Genomic DNA, 19,937 nt, shown 5'->3' on the forward strand with positions numbered 1-19,937 from the left:
ACCCCACAGCTCCCAGAAGAGCAGGGACCGTCTGCTGGTGCCCCCAGGCTCAGGGGCTGATTTGAGCCCAGCCCTGCCGTGGGCACAAGGGCCAAGGGAGGACTGGTCTCCAGGGGGACAGAGTGACTGGTGGGACACGACGGCCAGGGACATGATGACCAGCAAGGCAAAGCAGCTTCCAGAACCCAACCAGCCCCCACAAGGGTCCCCCAGAGCCACCCTCCCCTCGCAGGGTGTGTCCTCCACAACCACGGGCAGCACGGGCAACGCAACCCCTGCATCCTGAAGCAGCCCCAGGCGCCTCCTCACCTTCCTCCAGGGCCTCCACGGCCTCGGCCTCCCTGCGGCGGCGCACGGCTCTCTGCTTCTCCTCCAGCCTCTGCTTCTCCACGTTGGCCTCGTCCCAGCGGCCGCTCTCCATCAGCCGCTGGTCGGGGCGCAGCCGGCTGTCCGTGGGCGCCACGCGCTCCTCGGGCTCGTTCAGCGTCAGCGCCAGCTCCGAGAAGAAATACATGTTCTCGGCGTTCTCCCTGGATGCAGAGAGCCTGCTCAGGGTGGGGGCTGGGGGACAGCTCAGGCACAGCCCCCAGCACCCACTGATCCATGAGCTGCACTGCCGGGGCACCTCCAGAGCTGGGGCAGCACCGGGACCCTCCTGACAGCAGAGACCAGTGCCGGAGCTCACCCTGGGTCAGGGGTGGCTCTGTGTGGTGGAAAAATCTCTCCTCCAACCTGTGCTTTCAAAATAAAGCTCAGCAGTCTCTGTTGTTCGGTCTCAAGGCAGTTTATTGCAAGTTATCTAAAAGATTTTCTCCTTGGGCTGCTGTGGTTTGCTCACAGCTCAGGCAGAGGCACACACACACCCTGACATCCTCTCTGACTCCCGACTGCTTCTTCTCTCCCCACCCAGGGCTGCTGCTGTCTTTTATATGGTACATTACGTGTTACATGGGTACAGTTTTTCCCCAATGCCTATTACCTATATTAAATGGTGCTTTTCTATCTTTTATATGGTACATTACGTGTTACATGTTACAGTTTTTCCCCAATGCCTATTACCTATATTAAATGGTGCTTTTCTACTCTAAACCAATCTGTGAGTGCCAACATCACCAAGAACATGGAGGTAAGGAAGAAGAAAGAGGGAGGACAGGGCAGGCCCAAATCCCTCCATCTTAAACCTCTGACCCCCATGTACAAACCAAAACCCCCCTGTACAGCACTCAAAAATTCTTCCCTCTACTTTGTGACTACTTCTACTCTAATATCTAAACTTTTGTGACTTCTTGTTCTTCCTGCAAGGTTGGTAAATCATTCCATGGTTCAAACCCAAAATCACAGCTGTTTCCAGCTGCCTGCCAGGGTCTCAAATGCTTCTGACCTGGGCCCGGAACATCCAAAAATGTCTGAGGAACATTTTGAGTTCCGACAGACCTGGAGGGGCTGGAGCGTGTCCAGGGCAGGGAGCGGAGCTGGGAAGGGGCTGGAGCCCCAGGAGAGGCTGAGGGAGCTGGGAAGGGGCTCAGCCTGGAGAAAAGGAGGCTCGGGGGGAACTTCTAAGCTGCAGACAGTGATCCCAGTCTGCCTACAGCCACAAGGGTGGTTTTCCCAACAAATTCTTCTCCTAAAAGCCTTGGTTCCTCAATAAAACCTCCCTGTGCATAAATGCAGCTTGGCTCTTTAGGAATTTGGGCAGCATGGAATGTTTCCCATGGGATGTGTGTGGCTGGAAAAGGGGCTGAGCTGCTGACAGGTGTGTGATGGCTCTGGCTCTGCACAACTCCCTGACAGGAGGGGGCAGCCAGGGTGGGTCAGGCTCTGCTCCCAGGGAAGAAGAGATGGGATGAGAGGAAATGGCCTCATGCTGCACCACAGCGGTTTTAGACCGGATATGAAGGGAAATCCCTTCCTGAAAAGGGTGGTCAGGCATTGGAACAGGCTGCCCCGGGCAGTGGTGGAGTCCCCATCCCAACAGAAAATCCCCAAAGCAGGGACTGTCTGCTGGTGCCCCCAGGGCTCAGGGGCTGATTTGAGCCCAGCCCTGCCGTGGTCACCAGGGCCAAGGGAGGACTGGCCTCCAGGGGGACAGAGTGACTGGGGGGACACGATGGCCAAGGACACAATGACCAGCAAGGCAAAGTGGCCAACAGCCCTCCCTGCCCCAAAAACCCAACCAGCCCCCACAAACCCACCCACAAGTTCCCTTCCAGGAACCCACCCAGCCCCACAAGTCCCCCACGTGCTCAGGCCTGGGCACAGGAGCCTCCCACTCCACAGGGCTCTGGGAAATGCCATCCCCACCCCGATCCCGCTGTGCCATCCCGCCCCAGGGCACTCACGGGAGCGGGTACTTCCTCCACAGGACCTTTGGGGACAGGGTCTGGTAGACAGTTTTCTGCTTGCCCTCGGTGCTGGTGCTGCCGTGGCTGCTGTGGAGGATCTTGGAGCACTCCATCTTCTCATCCCACGTGCCCGACATGACGTAGTGGGCTTTGCCGTCGGCGTCGCTCACCACCCCCGTCACCTGGCAGGGGACACGGCTCTGGTGGCGTGTGGGAATGCCCAGAGGGACACCACAGCCTCCAGGTGCCCAGCTGGACGTGGTGCTGTGTCTCCTGGGACATCTCTGACCTTGCAGGTGGGTGCCCAACCCACCAAAGCCCTCCCAGGTCTCGGTGCTGCAGCTCCAGCACATCAGAGCCAAACCACGGGACATGGAGGTGCCACCCAGCCCTCCCTGGTGACCCACCTTAGAGGTGCCTGGCCAGCCCCTCAGCCCCACGCTGGGGCTCATCCCAGTGGTACTGGGAGCTTGGAAGAGCCAGGTGTGACCCCTGAAGGAGCAGAGTCCCTGCTGGATACTCACCTTGCGGGGGACATCCCTGGAGAAGTAGCTGTAGGGGGTAAATTTCAGCTGGCATTTATCTTTGGACTTATGGTTAACAATCTCTATTTCACCAGACTGGATAAAAGACACAGAACCACAGCAGGGAGAGACAGAGGAGGTGTTAGTTGTAGTGCAGGTACCAATCCCCACTGGGCACAGCAGCACCAGTGGCTGCCCCCCACACCAGCCACCCCCAGCACCTGCTGGCCTCGGGGAGAGCCAGGGAAGGCTCCAGGAAGCCTTTCCCACCCCAGCACAGCTTCCCATCGTGGCAGGAGCAGCTGCCCCAGGAGGGCAATGCTCCCCCAGCCCCCCAGAGCCAGGCAGAGCTGTGCCCTCACCCACCTGGTCGATCCAGAGCTTGCCCACGATGATGTTGTGCACCGTGGAGGTGACTTTCCTCCAGACATAGTGATTCCCACTGGAGTGGAACTCCAGGTGGATGGCGCCTGTGGAGACAGGAATGATCTGAGGAATGTTCCCCAGAGCTCACCACCAACCCAGCACTGTGCCCATCCTCAGGGCCACCTCTCTCCCTGTATCCCCCACAGCCAGGCCTGGCTCTGGATTCACCCCGCCCTTAGTCTGCTCCAGGAGGGGAGGGAAAAGTCCTGCCAGGCCCTCTGCTCTCTGCCAGAAGTACTCACTCCAAAAGCAGGTCAGAAATGTGCTGCCTGCTTGATTCAGGCACTGGCACCACTCTGGGAATGCTGCCCAGCCCAGGGACAGACAAAAGGAAAATAAAAGGCTGGAAGGAGACAGCTTATTGCACTTGACTGGCAGGGAGAGGGTTAAAACAGGCAGCAAGTTAATTTTAAATATCATGGAAGGAGAAATCAATTCCAGGGCAAGCAGGGCATTTCCAAAGCAAAGGCACCTTTGCAGCTGGCACCATTTCCACTTCCAGGGCAGACATGTTATTGTTGGATAGTTGGATCAGGAGCACAAACCTGGACTCCTTCATTGCCTGGGGTGGAACTCACTGAGCCCCAGGTGAGCCCAGGGGATTCTCTGAGCCCCAGGTGAGCCCAGGGGGTTCCCAGAGCCCCAGGGGGTTCCCAGAGCCCCAGGTGAGCCCAGGGGATTCCCTGAGCCCCAGGTGAGCCCAGGGGGTTCCCAGAGCCCCAGGTGAGCCCAGGGGATTCCCTGAGCCCCAGGTGAGCCCAGGGGATTCTCTGAGCCCCAGGTGAGCCCAGGGGATCCTCTGAGCCCCAGGTGAGCCCAGGGGGTTCCCACAGCCCCAGGTGAGCCCAGGGGGTTCCCAGAGCCCCAGGTGAGCCCAGGGGGTTCCCAGAGCCCCAGGTGAGCCCAGGGGGTTCTCTGAGCCCCAGGTGAGCCTAAGGAATTGCCAAAGGCTAAGGAAGCAGCTTCTTTCACTGCTGGGTTTTGCGTGAGCAGTGCAAGGCCAGTCAATCCCGAGGAATTCCAGAATCCATCACCTACCCAGTGGCATGATGGAGAGGTATTTGCCCCTGAACTTGCTGGCGATGGTGATCTCCTGCCACAACGTCCACCCTCGCCTGGAGTACACGTGGTGGGCGGCTGCCGGGGGGTGGTGGCTCACCTGGGGACAGGACACACAGCCCGTGAGGACACGGCCACCAGAGAGGCAGGCTGAGTGCTCGGGGAGGGGACAGCCCCACAGCAGCTCAGCACGAGGGATGCTCCAGGCCCTGGGCACCACAGCAGCTTTGGCACTAAGGATGCTCCTGGACACCACAATCTCCTCCTGGGCGTCAGGGGGACCCCCATGAGGTGCCCTGGCAGCAAAGGGAGACACACCAGGATCCTGCCAGGATTTGCTCAGGCTCATTTCAAAGCATGATCCATGAGATCTCCACTTGAACAACCATCGCTGTGAGATGCTGCTCTTCCCTGACCCCAGGACTTGGCCCCGCTTTCCTGGGATCCTGGCTGAGGAACATGGATGTGCTGGCACCCCAGTAATCCCAGTGGAACAGCACCTGGGAAATCCCAGAGGACACAGGGCCACAAGTTGTCCAGAACACACAGCAAAGCTTTGGCTTTTCCCTCACACACACACCGTGCTGGAAAGGGGACACAGCACCCCAAATCCTGACAGCGAATTGTCAGAGGATGGTGCTCACATCGCCCTGCCCTGGAAAAAAAGCTGCCCAAAACCAAGGTAGGAGCAGGAATATCCCAGGCAGAGGGAGGGACCTGTCCTGAGCAGGCTGTCAGCTGGTGGCACAGCCTGGCACGGGCACCCATGGATGCCCGGAGCTCCGGGATGATTTCCCTGCTGTAATTACAGCTGAGCGCCCCGAGCTCGGGATTACACACACGGGCAGGGCCAGGGCCTCCCCAGTAAATCCCAGGCACCAGCAACAGGAAATCCTATTTGCATAACTGGATTTCAGGCACTGGATTATCACTGCTTGGCTGGGCATGGTGGTGGGCTGGGGCAGCACAGGCAGCACCAAGGAAAATTCAGAGCAGTGGGAATGAAGGCTGGAATTGGTCAGGAATATCAAATCTGGGTGCAAATAGAGGAAAACTGGGACCAACTGGAGAAAGCAATTTCAGGCAGGTTATTTATTTGGGAGGGAACAGGGATGGAGGAAGAAGTGTGGTGAAAAAGGGGGTGAAAGAATGAGAACAGGGATGACAAAGTTTGGGAATGATGCAGTCAGGGGTGTCCAGCAGGACTGGACAGGCAGGACTGGGAGAGATGTGGTCAGAGGTACCCAGGGGGACACCTGGGCTTGGCACCACAGCTGGGATGAGGCTAAGAAATCCACCCAGGACTTCCGACTGTACCCCAGAAAAGTGAGGGTGGCAGCTGGCTAAGGGATGGATCCGGGCCAGGAATCATCCACCTCCAGGCTAAACCAGGTGACAGGCCAGGAACTGCTGCCAGGCAGGGGGAGGTGAAGGTGTGACACTGCTGAGGTGGGACAACCTGAGCTCTGTGACAGCCCTGTGACACACTGCTGGTGTGGCTGAGGCTTGAAGCCACCTCTGACCCTGGCAGGCAGGCCAGGGCTCAGGTTGTGGCTGGCAGTGTCCCACCTCACTGCAGCCACGGGCACTGGGATGGCTCCAGGCTGGGATGGACCATCTGGGGACAGGCAGAGCTGGGCGACACTGGGCCCACAGCGCTGGGGTGTGGAGGGACAGCAGAGCCAGGAATTCTGGGGATTATCTACTGCAGGACCTTCCTTGGGTCACACTGCCAGGAGATACCACAGAGCCTGTTCAGCACGGCCGGATGGGATGGGATGGGATGGGATGGGATGGGATGGGATGGGATGGGATGGGATGGGATGGGATGGGATGGGATGGGATGGGATGGGATGGGATGGGATGGGATGGGATGGGTGGGATGGGATGGGATGGGATGGGATGGGATGGGATGGGATGGGATGGGATGGGATGGGATGGGATGGGATGGGATGGGATGGGATGGGATGGGATGGGATGGGATGGGATGGGATGGGATGGGATGGGATGGGATGGGATGGGATTTGACAGGAGGTGCCATCCTGCCTCAAGCTCCACAGGTGTCTGACAAGTTTGAGCACCCACTGCCAGGGAAGGCTTTGTTCACCCCTGGGTGTCCTGCAAGGAGCTGGTGGCAGAGCCTGGCACCACTGCAGCAACTGCTCCAAACCTGGGGACAAAGGGCCAAGCCAATCCAGCCAAACCTGTCACCCATCCCTACCTTGTCACCCAGCCCAGAGCACTGAGTGCCACATCCAGTCCCTCCTTGGACACCCCCAGGAGTGGGGACTCCCCCAAGCACCTTGTCCCGTGCCGTTTCTGGGAGAGGAGCCCGCAGAAGGCTGAGGGAGGTGCTGCTGGCTGCGCCCCAGCAGGAGGCAGCCCCAGCCCTCACCTGCTCGCAGAGGGATCGGAAGCCCAGCTCCTCCAGGCGGTCCAGCTCGAAGGTCTCCCCCAGGAGGGGGTTGAATGGCTTTGCGGTGCGGTGGACAGTGGTGGAGTAGGAGGACACGGAGAAGGCGGCCACAAAGCACATCTGCTCCGTGGAGCTCTCACACTTCACTGCCTTGTCCAGCAGCTCGTGGTACTCCAGGTCCTCCGTGAGCCGCTGCAGCATGGACAGGGGCTCGTTGAAGTTTACCTGCAGGGGAACACGGCGGGGTTCAGAAAGCAGGAGAGACCCCAGGAGGCACCACCAAGCCCAAAAGAAAAGGAATATGTGCTCTGCTCCCTGCTCCCTGCCAGGCAGCACCGAGGTCAGGGGTGTGGGGGAGCCAACAGCCCTGTGGGATCACCAGGGATCAGCCCAGGTTATCACCCTTGTCAGCGTTCAGGAACACACACAATCACGGGATATGATTATCTGCAGTGCTCTGGGAGTCGGGGTACAAACCCAAATCTGACTCCGACATGGCTTTTGAGCTGAACGTATTTTATATTCTATCGTTATATAACTTACATATTAATTATTACACTTATATTGTTCTATTGTATACACTGACATGAGTTTCTCGTGATCTTTCTTAGGTCCCTGACCACAGTTTCTCATGATTATTCTTGTGATTAAACAGTATTTATATTTAATTACTAAACAATCATCACATCTAACAATTCTATCATTTATCATGTACTAGCTACACAGGTGCAGTTCTAGCAAGTACAAGTTCTTAATGTGCTTAAGGTATTTATCTTTTCCAGGGCCTACTAAGCTTATTTTCCTGTTAACCCTAAATCCCCATGATTTTAAAACCCTTTTACTACCATCCTGAGCCCAAAATGAGCCTCAACAATGAGATCAGCCCCCTCCCAGCCACAGGACAGGGGTGTGCTGCTCCCCAGCCTGCCCTCATCACCCCATCCCTGTGTGCCAGGTGACCCAGCTGCCCAGAAGACCTGGAAAAGCCCCATTTTGGGGTATCCCTGCTCCTGGGACTCCACCCCTATTTTTCAATCTGAAAATACTGAAATTAAAAAATAATTGAAAGCAAGACAGAGCCACAAAAGGTCTTCTGCCTTCTTAGCTTCAGTTCAAAACAAAGAAATATATTTTAAGAGGAGCAGATGGCTGAAGAACCACTTTATGTACGCCAAGTTAAATATTTCATAGTAGAAAAAACAAACTCCAGATTCCAGGATTTAGCTTTTTTTAGATTTTCCACTCAGGGATTTAGCCTGCAAGTGGCAGGGATCTTAACAGCATCAGAGAAAGAGGGAGCTGGGGAGAAAGAGCAGCATTAAATCCACATAAAGAGCAAATCACTTGGGATAATTCTTAGGAGGGATGCAGAGAACAAAGCCAGCAGCTGCATCCTCAGCACCGCTCAGGCAACAGAGAGCAAAACCCTTTCATGGGGGAAGAGGATGAATCCACCCAAATTCCAAATTCCTGCAACTGTTTTCCTCCTTTTCAGTGCTGCAGGTTTGTTCATTCAGAGGGAGAATCAAACAGCTATTTGCATAAGAGGTTTGTCAGTCCATCACATCCCCAGGAAGGGGATGGATCTCAGAAGACCTCAGAGAGCCTCAAAAACCGTTTTAATTCAACAGGAATCTTCCCAGAGAATGTCCACATGCAGCTGAGCTTGTGGGGTGAATCCTGGTGCATCTCTGGCAGGATCTTTCTTCTCATTTCATAGTGACTGTGGGATTGTTCAAGATTTCACAGAATCCCAGGATATTTTGGGCTGGAAGGGACCTTCAAGCCCATCCAGTGCCACCCCAGCCATGGGCAGGGACACCTTCCACTATCCCAGGCTGCTCCAAGCCCCATCCAGCCGGGCCTGGGACACTTCCAGGGATCCAGGGGCAGCCACAGCTGCTCTGGGCACCCTGTGCCAGGGCCTCAGACCCTCATGGAGAACAATTTTTTCTTGTATTTCATCTAAACCTCCTCTCTTCCACACTGCCCTCAGGTTTGGACTCGAGCAGCTCCCAGGATGATTTGATTTCTCTCTCCAGGCACCAGCAGCTCCTGGGATTTCACATCCTGATCTTATTCCTGTGCCCGTCACACCCAGCTCTGCTGCTGCTGCAGAACTGGATGGTGCTGGGCTGTCCATCCCAGCTGGAAATAGCACAGGGAAGTGACAGCTCATCACTCTCAGCCAGGGCTCCAAGCTCTCACTCAAGCTCTGTCTGAAGAGACAGAACACAAAAATTCAGCATCCCAGCCTCTGGAATGTACTCCCTGCTCTTTACCCAACAGAGGTGGACCATGAATGTGGCTCTGTGCAGCCCATGTGGGGGCTGCCCCACACAGAGCCCCCAGCAAACCCTTTCTGGCCATCACAGGCAGCCTTTGCCCCCAGGACTGAACCTGCAGCACCCAAAACCTGCCCCCAGCACCTCCTTCACCAAAAAGACGCTCTCTGTAAGGAAAAAGAGGCTCTCTGAGCCCCTGGGGTGGAACTGGTGCAGGTGGGGCTGGTGCAGGTGGGGCTGAGCCCTGAGTGTCCTGTCCTGGATCACCCTGGGGGAAACATCACCAGCAACAGGGTCCCTTCTACATGAATCCCCAGGGATTCACAGTGTCCTGCTTCCCTCCATGCCTCTGCAAGAGCTGGATATGCACAGGACACTCTGGCAATGTCCCTCTGCTCCAGCTTGCCCAGGAACACAGATGTGCTGGAGCAAGTCCAGAGGAGGCCACAGAGATGCTCTGAGGGCTGGAGCCAGGCTGGAGAGCTGGGGGTGCTCACCTGGAGAGGAGAAGCTCCAGGGACACCTCAGAGCCCCTTGCAGGGCCTGAAGGGGCTCCAGGAGAGCTGGAGAGGGACTGGGGACAAGGGATGGAGGGACAGGACACAGGGAATGGCTTCCCACTGCCAGAGGGCAGGGATGGATGGGATGTTGGGCAGGAATTGTTCCCTGGCAGGGTGGGCAGCCCTGGCACAGGGTGCCCAGAGCAGCTGTGGCTGCCCCTGGATCCCTGGAAATGTTCAAGGCCAGGTTGGACAGGGATTGGAGCAGCCTGGGATAGCAGAAGCTGTCCTCCTGTCCATGGTGTTGGCACTGGATGAGCTTTAAGTTCCCTTCCCACCCAAACCATTCCACAATTCCATGGTAAGCATGCAGCAGTTGCCAGCACAAAATCCAGTCCCTGGTGACAATCTCCTGTCCCTGCTTGGGGCTGCTGTGCCACCACAGCACTGGCAAGACCACCCAAAGCTGTAATCCAAACCCTCTGCACAGCCAGGGCTGCCCAAATTCACCCCCTGTGCCAGCCCTGGTGCCAGGGACACTCGGACTCACGGGCATGGGGATCTTGGAGAGCTCTTTGCCGATGCAGTTCTTCATGATGCTCCAGAGGTTAAGGCTGTAGTTGGGTTTGTCAGGAATGCGAGTCCTTCTCCTCTTCCTTGGCAGGAGATCTTTGCCCGTGGACTCATTGTAGCTGCTTTGATTTGAGCTCTCAAAGACCTGTGGAAGCAGCAGAAGGAACTCAGGTTTAAGCTGGACCCAAAGCAGACCCAGAATCCCAGGAACAGCGAGCCCAGCTCAGGAGAGGCCTGAGGAGCACTGCTGGGAGCCTGCTCTCCAGGGAAATCCAGGCACAACTGTCCCCCAACACCCCCCTGCTCCCCTCAGGAGGATGTTCAGGATGCTGATGCCTGCTGACCTCTGTGACTCACAGAGCAACCACCATGTGTGGGAACTCCCAATGTCCCTCAGACATTTTTACAAGTTCCAGGCCCCAATCAGAAGCATTTAAGACCCTAACAAGCAGCTAAAAACAACTGTAATTTTAAGTTTGAACCATAGAATAATTTACCAACCTTACAAGAAAAACAAAAAGACACAAAAATTTAAATATTATAATAAAAGTAGTTACAAAGTAGAGGAAAGAATTTTTTAGTACTATACAGGGGGGTTTTAATACTTAAACAGGGTGGTTGTAATTTTATACATAGAGTCAAAAGTTTTAAGATAAAGAAATTTTAGCCAGTCCTATCCTTCCTCTTTCTTCTTCCTTACCTCCACATTTTTAGTAATATTAACATTCACAAATTAATTTAAAATAAAAAAGCAACATTTAATATAAGTAGCAAATGTTGAAAAAAAATTATAAACATATAGCACATTATATATATATAAAATATAAAGTATATAAAATATATGTTATATCTATTTTTATATATAGTATATTTATTATATATACATATATATTATATATAAATATATATTTATTATATATACATATATATATAAAATAACAACAGCCAAGAGCAGGGAAAATAAAAAAAGAAAACAACAAACAAAAAATATATCAAAAGTGTGTGTGTGCCTTTACCTGAAACTACTAAATGAACCACAGCAGCCCAAAAAAACTTTCTTTTAGATAACTTACAATAAACAACCATAAGACCAAACAACAAAAAATTGCTAAGCCTTTCTTTAAAAGCATAAGTTAAAAGAAAAGTTTTTCCCCCACACAAAGCCACCCCACAACCTAAAGTTGTCTTCGACACCCCAACACCTTCCTGCTCCCCTCAGGAGGATGTTTAGGATGCTGATGCCTGCTGACCTCTGTCACTCACAGAGGAACCACCATGGAGCATCTGGAGCCAGATGGAGGATTGATTTATTTAAAAAAATATGGATATGGATCTAGTACCGATACCCAACTGTGAGGGACAAAAACTCTCTAACAGTTTAAAGTTAGAAAGTGTGTGTTTATTGCATGTGGGATCGCTCCCAAATCCACGCCGCAGCTTCCAGGTGATTACAGAGCCCTTTTATCCATACAAGTATTGAATACCCAAAATGCAAATATATTTCATAATTTTGGTACATCCCATTCCTCGCTTCATATGCTAATAATTTCAAAAGCCATTCAGCATGTGTGGTTTGTCCCTTGAAATGGGTCGGTGTCCCTTTCATGGGGAGGGGTCCCAAAATGAGGAAGTAAATGAAGTCTTCCTCATTCTGATCTTTCTACCTTTTCAATGCCAATATGACAAATGAACTCTTGGTAGAACTCCCATTCCTTGTCTTCAATTGGTTTCAGAACAGAGGAGGCCCACAATTGTCTTATGTTCCTAAAAGCTATTTGTCAGTTTGTGTATTCTTCATTATAAACCCAGCTAACCAAACATTGTGCTGACAAGCAATTAATTATTAGTTAACTACTAACTCCTAACTTCATCAAGACCTACTCATTTATTATTATTATTTTAATTAACTCTAGTAAGGTTTATCTCTAACTAAAATCTTAGCCCCTCTAAAATCTCTAAATTCCTCTAAGTTTACGTTTCAGGATCCCTTCACAGCCATCTCCTTGCCCTGGTTTCACCCCACCAGGAGCACCCCTCGCACCCAGCCCACACAACTCACGCTGTCCTCCAGGTTCCAGTCCTCGGGGTGGCCCTCGCTGGCCCCGCTCAGGTTGCTGCCCGAACGCCTGTGGGAAGGAAGAGCGGCTGGGGAGCTCGGGAGAGGGCAGAGCAGGGAGGGGACAGCCAGGGCTGGTGCAGCACCACCCACAGCATCGCCCTGCGCCACCCCAGGGCACTGCCGGGAAGGAATCTGTGCTATTGATGATTCTGAGATTGTAGAAAGTCTCTGTCTGTCAGCCCCACTGCCAAAGCAGAAGCCATAATTCGTCTGTGCTGTTTCAAGGTTGTTTATTCTGTTTATCTCTAACATGTTCTGCTGCCCTGCCGCAGCTCTGTCCTGCAGGGCAGCGTGTGGGGCTCTGCCCTCAGTGGGATGGTACAAACATTAAATACCACAAACTACCTGTGCTGGATTTACAATAACGTGCCAATATCTGTCACCTACGTTGGACAGTGTGTCCCCAGCCTGAACCAACAGAAAAATGCCAACACCACAGTGAAACATGGAGGGCATGAAGAAGGAGAAAAAGGACAAAACACACCCAATTTCCTCCATCTTGTCCCCTTTGGACCCCTAATCTAGAATCCTAAAATTTTACTTTTGCACCTGTGCCACATTAATTATTACTGATATCAAACACTGAGAGTTTGTAATTCATGCTGTAAGATTGAAAACTCTTTTCCATGGACAGAGATCACAGACAGTGTCTCTGGGGGCTCTGTCCAGGGGGGTTCCTGACCCCTGCCAGGGTCCCAGACCTGCCAGGGCAGCCAGAGGGATGCTCTGGATTCCCACATGCCAGGAAGGAAAAGGGGTGACAGAGGCTGGGCACAGGTGTTAGGAGGAGATTCTAAGGACAGAATGCTCAGGAAGGGATTCTCAGCTGCAGCCCTGAGGGCACAGAGGTTCTGCTTTTGTCACCAAGCCCAGTGATGTGACCATGGGTCAGACCACACCCAGATGTCCATGGAGCAGCAAGAGCAGGTGATAGCAGACAGAGGGCAGGATTTAATGGGATATTGGGAATAAATTCTTCTCTGTGAAGGTGGGGAGGCCCTGGCACAGAAGCTACAACTGCCTCATCCCTGGCAGTGTCCAAGGCCAGGCTGGATAGGGCTTGGAGCAACCTGGAATAGTGGAAGGTGCCCGTGCCCATGACAGGGGATGGAATGAGAGGAGCTTTAAGGCCCCTTCCAGCCCTACCCACCCCATGATTCCATGGCTCTGTCAAGGCAAGGTGCTCCCTGCCGCTGCCCAGCACTCTGAGGGATTTCCCTCCAAGTCCCTGCTCCCATCAGCTGAGGGGCAGAGGACTCAGCTCTCCCACAGCTCCGGCTGACTCCTGCCCTTCCTCACCTGCTTCACTAAACTGGGGACCATCCTCAGCCTTGCTCCAGGAATTCAGGAGCAGTGGAGGCAGGATGGACCTCTGGACAGAGGCTGGGGAAGTTTTGGAGGACATGCCCACAGAGTGACCCCGTGGGAGGGGCTGCTGCAGGAAAAGCAGCTCTACCCAGCCCTTCCCGCATCCCCAGGCAGGCAGGGGGTGGTACCTGTGGTGCTTGGGGTCTGCAGTTACAGTGATAAAAGCTGGTGCGTCCTCCATGGCATCGAAGTACTCCGTCTCCTCATCTTCATCACTGGCCTCTCCTTTGGCAGACTGCACACTCCCTGCTGGCACAGAGGCTTTGAGACATCCCGTGCTGCTGGTTCCCCCCAGAGCCCTCGGCAGGATCTGTCCCCAGAGCCCCCACTGTGTCCCCTCCTGGCCCCTGAGCCCCCCTGGGCATCCCGCTCCACACCCCGAGGGGGCTGGACCAATTTCCAGCTCCTAGAACCAGGATGTGCCCTGCTCCCCAGCCCAGGCACACAAGGCGACTCCCAAAAATGTCCCCAGGCTGCCTGAGGGTGACACGGGGCGTGCCCAACCCCTGTCTGATGTGGCTCAGCTCCAGCACCGCCCCGTCCACCGGGAAATCCGGTTTGGATTAAAGCAGGGAAAAATCGTCCCGTGTTTCAGGTGATGCTGGAGAGGTTTCCAGCCCCGCATCCCCAAACATTGCTCCTGGGAGGGATCCATGGGAGGATGGGATGGATCCCTCCCATCCCTCCCCTCCTGGGAGGGATCCATGGCTGCAGCGCCTGTGGAGTCCCGCTGCAGCCTCCCTGCTCCCGCCCCATCCCGGACTATCCCAATCCCTGCCCCACTCCCACTCTCCAGAGGAGCAGGGTCACCACCTCAGGTGGGTTTGTGCCTGTCCCTGCAGCGATTTCCCCCCGCTCTCCTCCCCAGCTGCACCTCAGAATTGTTTGGCTGGTCTGGCCTGCCAAGAACACCCCGAGCCCTGCCCAGGCCACCACCAACCCCTGTCCCCAGGTGTCACATCCATGCCGCTGTTAAATCCCTCCAGGAATTTGGGATACAGCTGAACAACCCTTTCCATGAAGAAATATTCCCCAATATCCAAACTGAACCTCCCTTGAGGTCATGGGGGAGCGAGAGCAGTGCCTGGCACCAGCATCACCTCCAGCAGCCACTGCTCTCTCCCTCGGGCCTGCATTTCCTTTAAAAGTAAGACCCAGCACTATTAGCAGTTTTTGTGGCTGTAACTAACGCTTCCCTGGGGAAGGACATTTGGCAGGAATCTGCAAAGCTGTTGGATCTTAGTGCAGAGGAGCCCTGGCTGTTCCACTGCCACCCCACACAGCCAACTCTGCAGTGCCAGGGGACCCTGAGCCTTTTCCCAGTGCCATGGCTGCCCTCCAGCACCCGCAGATGTGCCCACCAGTTAAGGGTTAAAGCTCCCAAAACAGCCTGGAATAGCATGAGTGAGCTGGGGACAGGCAGATGTGCCCACCAGTTAAGGGTTAAAGCTCCCAGAACAGCCTGGAATAGCATGAGTGAGCTGGGGACAGCCCTCTCTCACATCTGAGTCTTGGGGACATCCAAGTCCCTGAGCAAGGACAATTAGGAATAATTATGGTGCAATGGGAACCATTAAAAAAGATACCACGGGGACACAGGGCATTGCCTTGGGCACCCTTCCCATTGCTGGCAGCTCGCTGGGAGCAGCCAGGCAGAATGCCCAGATCCATCCCAGAGGTGTCTCAACAGCCCTGAGCCATCCCAGGGGTCCCTGAACAGCCCTGATCCATCCCAGGGGTGTCTCAACAGCCCTGATCCATCCCAGAGGTGTCTCAACAGCCCTGAGCCATTCCAGGAATCCCATAACAGCCCTGTCCCATCCCAGGGGATCCCCCAACAGCCCTGTCCCATCCCAGGACCCCCGAGCAGCCCTGTCCCACCCCAGGAGCCCCTAACAGCCCTGTCCCACCCCAGGGGATCCCCTAAGAGCCCTGTCCCACCCCAGGATCCCGTAACAGCCCTGTTCCATCCCAGGAATCCCCTAACAGCCCTCTTCCATCCCAGGGGACCCCCAAGCAGCCCTGTCCCACCCCAGGACCCCCAAGCAGCCCTGTGCCACCCCAGGAGCCCCAAGCAGCCCTGTCCCACCCCAGGCCCCCCGAGCAGCCCTGTCCCACCCCAGGGGTCCCAGAGCAATGTGTCCTATCCTGGGGACCCCCAAGCAGCCCTGTCCCACCCCAGGATCCCCTAACAGCCCTGTCCTACCCCAGGATCCCATAACAGCCCTGTGCCACCCCAGGATCCCGTAACAGCCCTGTCCCACCCCAGGATCCCCTAACAGCCCTGTCCCACCCCAGGACCCCCGAGCAGCCCTGTCCCACCCCAGGATCCCCTAACAGCCCTGTCCCACCCCAAGGACCCCCTAACGACCCTGTCCCACCCCAGGCCCCCCGTGCAGCCCAGGCTGGCGCTCACCCTTGGCGGTGCCGGAGCTGCTGGCGGTGCCCGGGGCCAGGCCGGGCGCCCCGCGGCAGGCTCTCTCCAAGCTGTTGTGCTGCTTGGCTAGCTGCTCGATGGTCTCCTCCAGCCGGATCCGCTGCTCCCGCTCATGCTGCAGCAGCCGCTGCCATTTCCGGCTGTGGCTCTCGGCTAAGTCCAGGAAATCGCGGCAGGCCTGTGCAGGGAGTGTCACGGCACACGGTGACCCCGGGCTGGCTCCCCAGCCCCTACCCCTGCTCCTCTCCCGGATCAAAGGCTCTGGACCAACCCTCTCCCAGAGCTGTGCTCGATGCCCACATCCACTGCTCAGCTCCGGCCGCCCAAAGCTGAGCCAGCCCCGAGGAGGTGGCAGTGACACGCACAGCTGGCCATGGCAGAGCCGGCCCCAGCCTGTCCCTGTCCCCATCCCGGAGCCCCCTGTGCTCCTGGGCAGCTCTCACAGCCCTCAGCAAAGCCCAGAGGTCTTGAGTGGCACCTTCAAGCCCAAATTCAGCAAATGAGGAGAAGCTGAACATGCCACTGGTCCCTGAGGTGACAGCCATACAGGAGAGGATCATAGAATCATGGAATGGTTTGGGCTGGAAGGGACCTGAAGATCATCCAGTTCCATGGGCAGGGACACCTTCTAGTAGCCCAGGATGCTCCAAGCCCCATCCAACTTGGCTTTGGACACTTCCAGGCATCCAGGAGCAGCCACAGCTTCTCTGGGATATCTAAGTCAGGAGCCAGCAATCCCTGTGCTCCAGGGAGGCAGAGACAAAGGATGCCCAGCTCCTCCCTGGAGCTGCACAGCCCAGGACACAGCACAGGGCCTGGCCTGGCCCCTGTAACACATCCCCCATGGCCAGAACCCCCATTCCCCTCCCCAACGAGCCCGGGGGACCCCCCAGCCCTGGGGACCCCGCAGACACACAGGGCACGGGGAAGGAGGGCTCAGGGAATGCTCCAAGTGAAGCCTCGCAGCACACACCGCACCCCCATCCTGTGCCACCAGGCAGGGGACAGCAGGGACACCACGATCCAGGCTGGCAGGAGAAGCCCGTGGCACCAACCCCCTCTCAAAGCCCCCCAGGAGTGGCACCAGCCAGCCCCAGCTGCACAGGACTCCCAGCAGGAGCTTTCCGGGAGCAGGACATCCGCCCAGGACCAGGACACAGGGACACTGCTGGCTGTCCCACACTGCCTCATCCCAGACAATGGCCTCACAGGACAGCCTGGCCCTCACAGCTCTATTTTTAGGTTATTTTCTATCTTGGATGAAACCCTGAGTTCCCGTGGCCTCGCCGCTTCCTTTGCCATCAGCCCCACGTGCAGCTGAGCACGGAGGCAGGGCTGCTCCTCCCTCCCCAAATCTCTGCCAGATACAACACACTGAACTTCTTATGTTTCAAAGTAGGGAAACAGGATTTTTATGGAAATTCTCCAGAAGCTGGCAGAGTGAAGGGAAATTAACTGTGCTTGTGCAACTCTTTGTCACACCAAGGAAGTCCAATGGATAAATGCTAGCTGAAAAACTCAAACCTATTCAAACCAGGGAGTTTTGGATGTCTGACAGACTTCCAGCATTCCCAGGACTTGCTTATTTTCTGTTTCCAACCATTTAGATTCCACAGATGATTCATCCAGCTCTTGGCTTGGTTACTCAGCATTTGGGCTGCAGGTGGCACCTGAGGATCGAGGTAACTCCTGGTCAAGCAGAAGATTCAGGGCTTCAGCCTCCATGACTTGCTCTGATTTTACCAGGCTTTGTCCAAGAAAAGTTCCAATTCATCAGTTCTTCATCAAACCTTTCCCTTGGATAGGAGCAGGACTTGAGACTCATCCAGGGAACGAGTTTATCCTTTAAGGTTTTGCTTCACATTCACCTGGAACATGGAGGAACCAGACCCTCCATGTGTCCCCTCCTCCATCCCTTTGATGGTTTTCCCACTGAAGGCAGGGAGAGCTCAGGGTCCTGTACTCCCACATTCCTGGCTGTGCTTCCATCTTACATGTGTTCAAAACTGGGATCAGCTCTGGGACCCTCCTGACAGGAGAGGCCTGGAGGGGCTGGAGCGTGTCCAGGGCAGGGAACGGAGCTGGGAAGGGGCTGGAGCCCCAGGAGAGGCTGAGGGAGCTGGGAAGGGGCTGGAGCCCCAGGAGAGGCTGAGGGAGCTGGGAAGGGGCTCAGCCTGGAGAAAAGGAGGCTCAGGGGGGACCTTGTGGCTCTGCACAGCTCCTGACAGGAGGGGACAGCCGGGGGGTCGGGCTCTGCTCCCAGGGAACAGGGACAGGAGGAGAGGGAACGGCCTCAGGCTGGGCCAGGGCAGGCTCAGGGTGGATTTTGGGAACATTTCTGCATGGAAAGGATGGTCAGGCCCTGGCACAGCTGCCCAGGACAGTGCTGGATGCCCATCCCCACAGGGATTTAACAGCTGTGTGGATGTGGCACTTGGGATCACTGGTGGCCTTGGCAGTGCTGGGGAACGGTCGATGCTCTCAGAAGGCCAGACCAGACCCCACATTCTCAGAGTGATGTTTTCACCTCCTCCTCTGGAAACAACTCGGCTCCTCCCCACCCCAAAATCCTTCTGGGAGCCACCCATGGCCCAAAGCCCACGGGGACCCTGCCCTGGCCCTTCCCAGTGACACCATCCCGGGCTGGCTGCTGGCTCCGTGTCCCACAGACACACGGGGCTGAGAGGATGAAACCAGGGCAAGTAAAGGGATATGGCCACGACCTTCCCCTCCCAGCAAAGCTCCTTATCTGCTCCAAAGGTCCAGCTCCACAGGCAGCAGGCACAGAAATGCCCAGCTTGGCACCGAGGGTGGGAAATGCCGGCTGCTCCCAGCTCAGGGGCTGAGCGCTTTAAAACGAGATCACCTGTAATTATCCTAGTACAATTAACCACGGGCTGGAACAGGGAATTAGGGGGAAAGGAGGTAATTATGGAGGAGCCACGGGGAGGCAGGGCTGGGAGCTGGGAGGAGAACTTGCTCCTGTAGCTGATGGGAATCAACATCCTAATGAAATCAGCAGGCAACACCTCGGAATCTCCCATCCCAGAGCTTCAAGGAGGATTCCATAGGGAATCCCAAAGGGAAACCTGCACCACTGGGTTTCATTGACAGCCATATAAAAAATCCAAGCGATGGAGAATGGTTGTCAGCGTTGCAGAGCGTGGGGAGGTTTTGGGAAGATGAGCAGGGTGGCCCCCACAAGGCCACAGATCCCACCACAGGCTGTGGAGCTTCCATGGAGCAGGTCAGGTCTGGGCATGGTCCACACTGCATCCCACAATTGGATTTAGGAGCTGGGATACGTACAGGGATTATTCCCTGGGTTTGAAAGGCTGTAGGGGCCCCTCTCTGCAGCTTCTTCCTCTCTTATTCAGACAATGGCTTGATCCAAAGCCGGATCAAAGGCTCTGGATCAACCCAAACAAGGATCATGTTTGCTCCTTGGAGAGAAGTGATGCCAGGGTGGAGAGGGAGAATATCCTGCAAGAGGGATCTGCCAAACAGCCTCCACTGCTGCCACCAGCAGCCAAGCCAATTAAAGTGATTAATTTGGGTTTACATCCCCTACAGCCAGACAGTGCCAAGCTCCACAGGGATGCTCACAGAAGGTGGGAGCAGCACCAAACAGGGATCAGGGGATATTTTTTCACAGTCTCTATCAACTGAGCTCAGACCTGAGCCAAAACTCATCCCTGTATGGAACAAGGGCTGCAGGGCACTGGGATGAGGAGCTCACACACGAATATCCCAGCTCATCACTCGTTCCCAGCATTAATCCCCTGCCTTGGTGTTCCCAAGGTACAAACAATCCCAGCCACTGAGCAGGAGCAACACCTCACAATCCAGCTTATAAAATTCTCATGGAGAGGTGGCTAAATTTAGTTC

At 55.4% G+C, this 19,937-nt stretch overlaps 1 protein-coding gene across 9 annotated transcripts in view; it reads right to left on the reverse strand.

The window, feature by feature from the left end:
* OSBP2 (oxysterol binding protein 2) overlaps nt 1-19,937 on the reverse strand; it is a 99,115-nt gene that overhangs the window by 2,920 nt on the left and 76,258 nt on the right. For 6 of the 9 annotated variants that reach the window (XM_030286105.4, XM_030286104.4, XM_072935959.1 and 3 more), the window contains 10 exons: nt 16,029-16,227; nt 13,741-13,861; nt 12,185-12,251; nt 10,103-10,270; nt 6,747-6,992; nt 4,331-4,451; nt 3,233-3,336; nt 2,867-2,962; nt 2,340-2,524; nt 310-530 (listed from right to left, as the gene is read on the reverse strand). In XM_030286105.4, coding sequence (XP_030141965.4) covers nt 310-530; nt 2,340-2,524; nt 2,867-2,962; nt 3,233-3,336; nt 4,331-4,451; nt 6,747-6,992; nt 10,103-10,270; nt 12,185-12,251; nt 13,741-13,861; nt 16,029-16,227 — 1,528 coding nt within the window. The remainder of the gene's footprint in view (nt 1-309; nt 531-2,339; nt 2,525-2,866; nt 2,963-3,232; nt 3,337-4,330; nt 4,452-6,746; nt 6,993-10,102; nt 10,271-12,184; nt 12,252-13,740; nt 13,862-16,028; nt 16,228-19,937) is intronic. The other 3 variants (XM_041719271.2, XM_030286106.4, XM_030286109.4) reach the window with 1 other exon arrangement.

This window comes from Taeniopygia guttata, chromosome 15 (genome assembly GCF_048771995.1).
Source record: "Taeniopygia guttata chromosome 15, bTaeGut7.mat, whole genome shotgun sequence".
Taxonomy (NCBI): Eukaryota; Metazoa; Chordata; class Aves; order Passeriformes; family Estrildidae; genus Taeniopygia; species Taeniopygia guttata.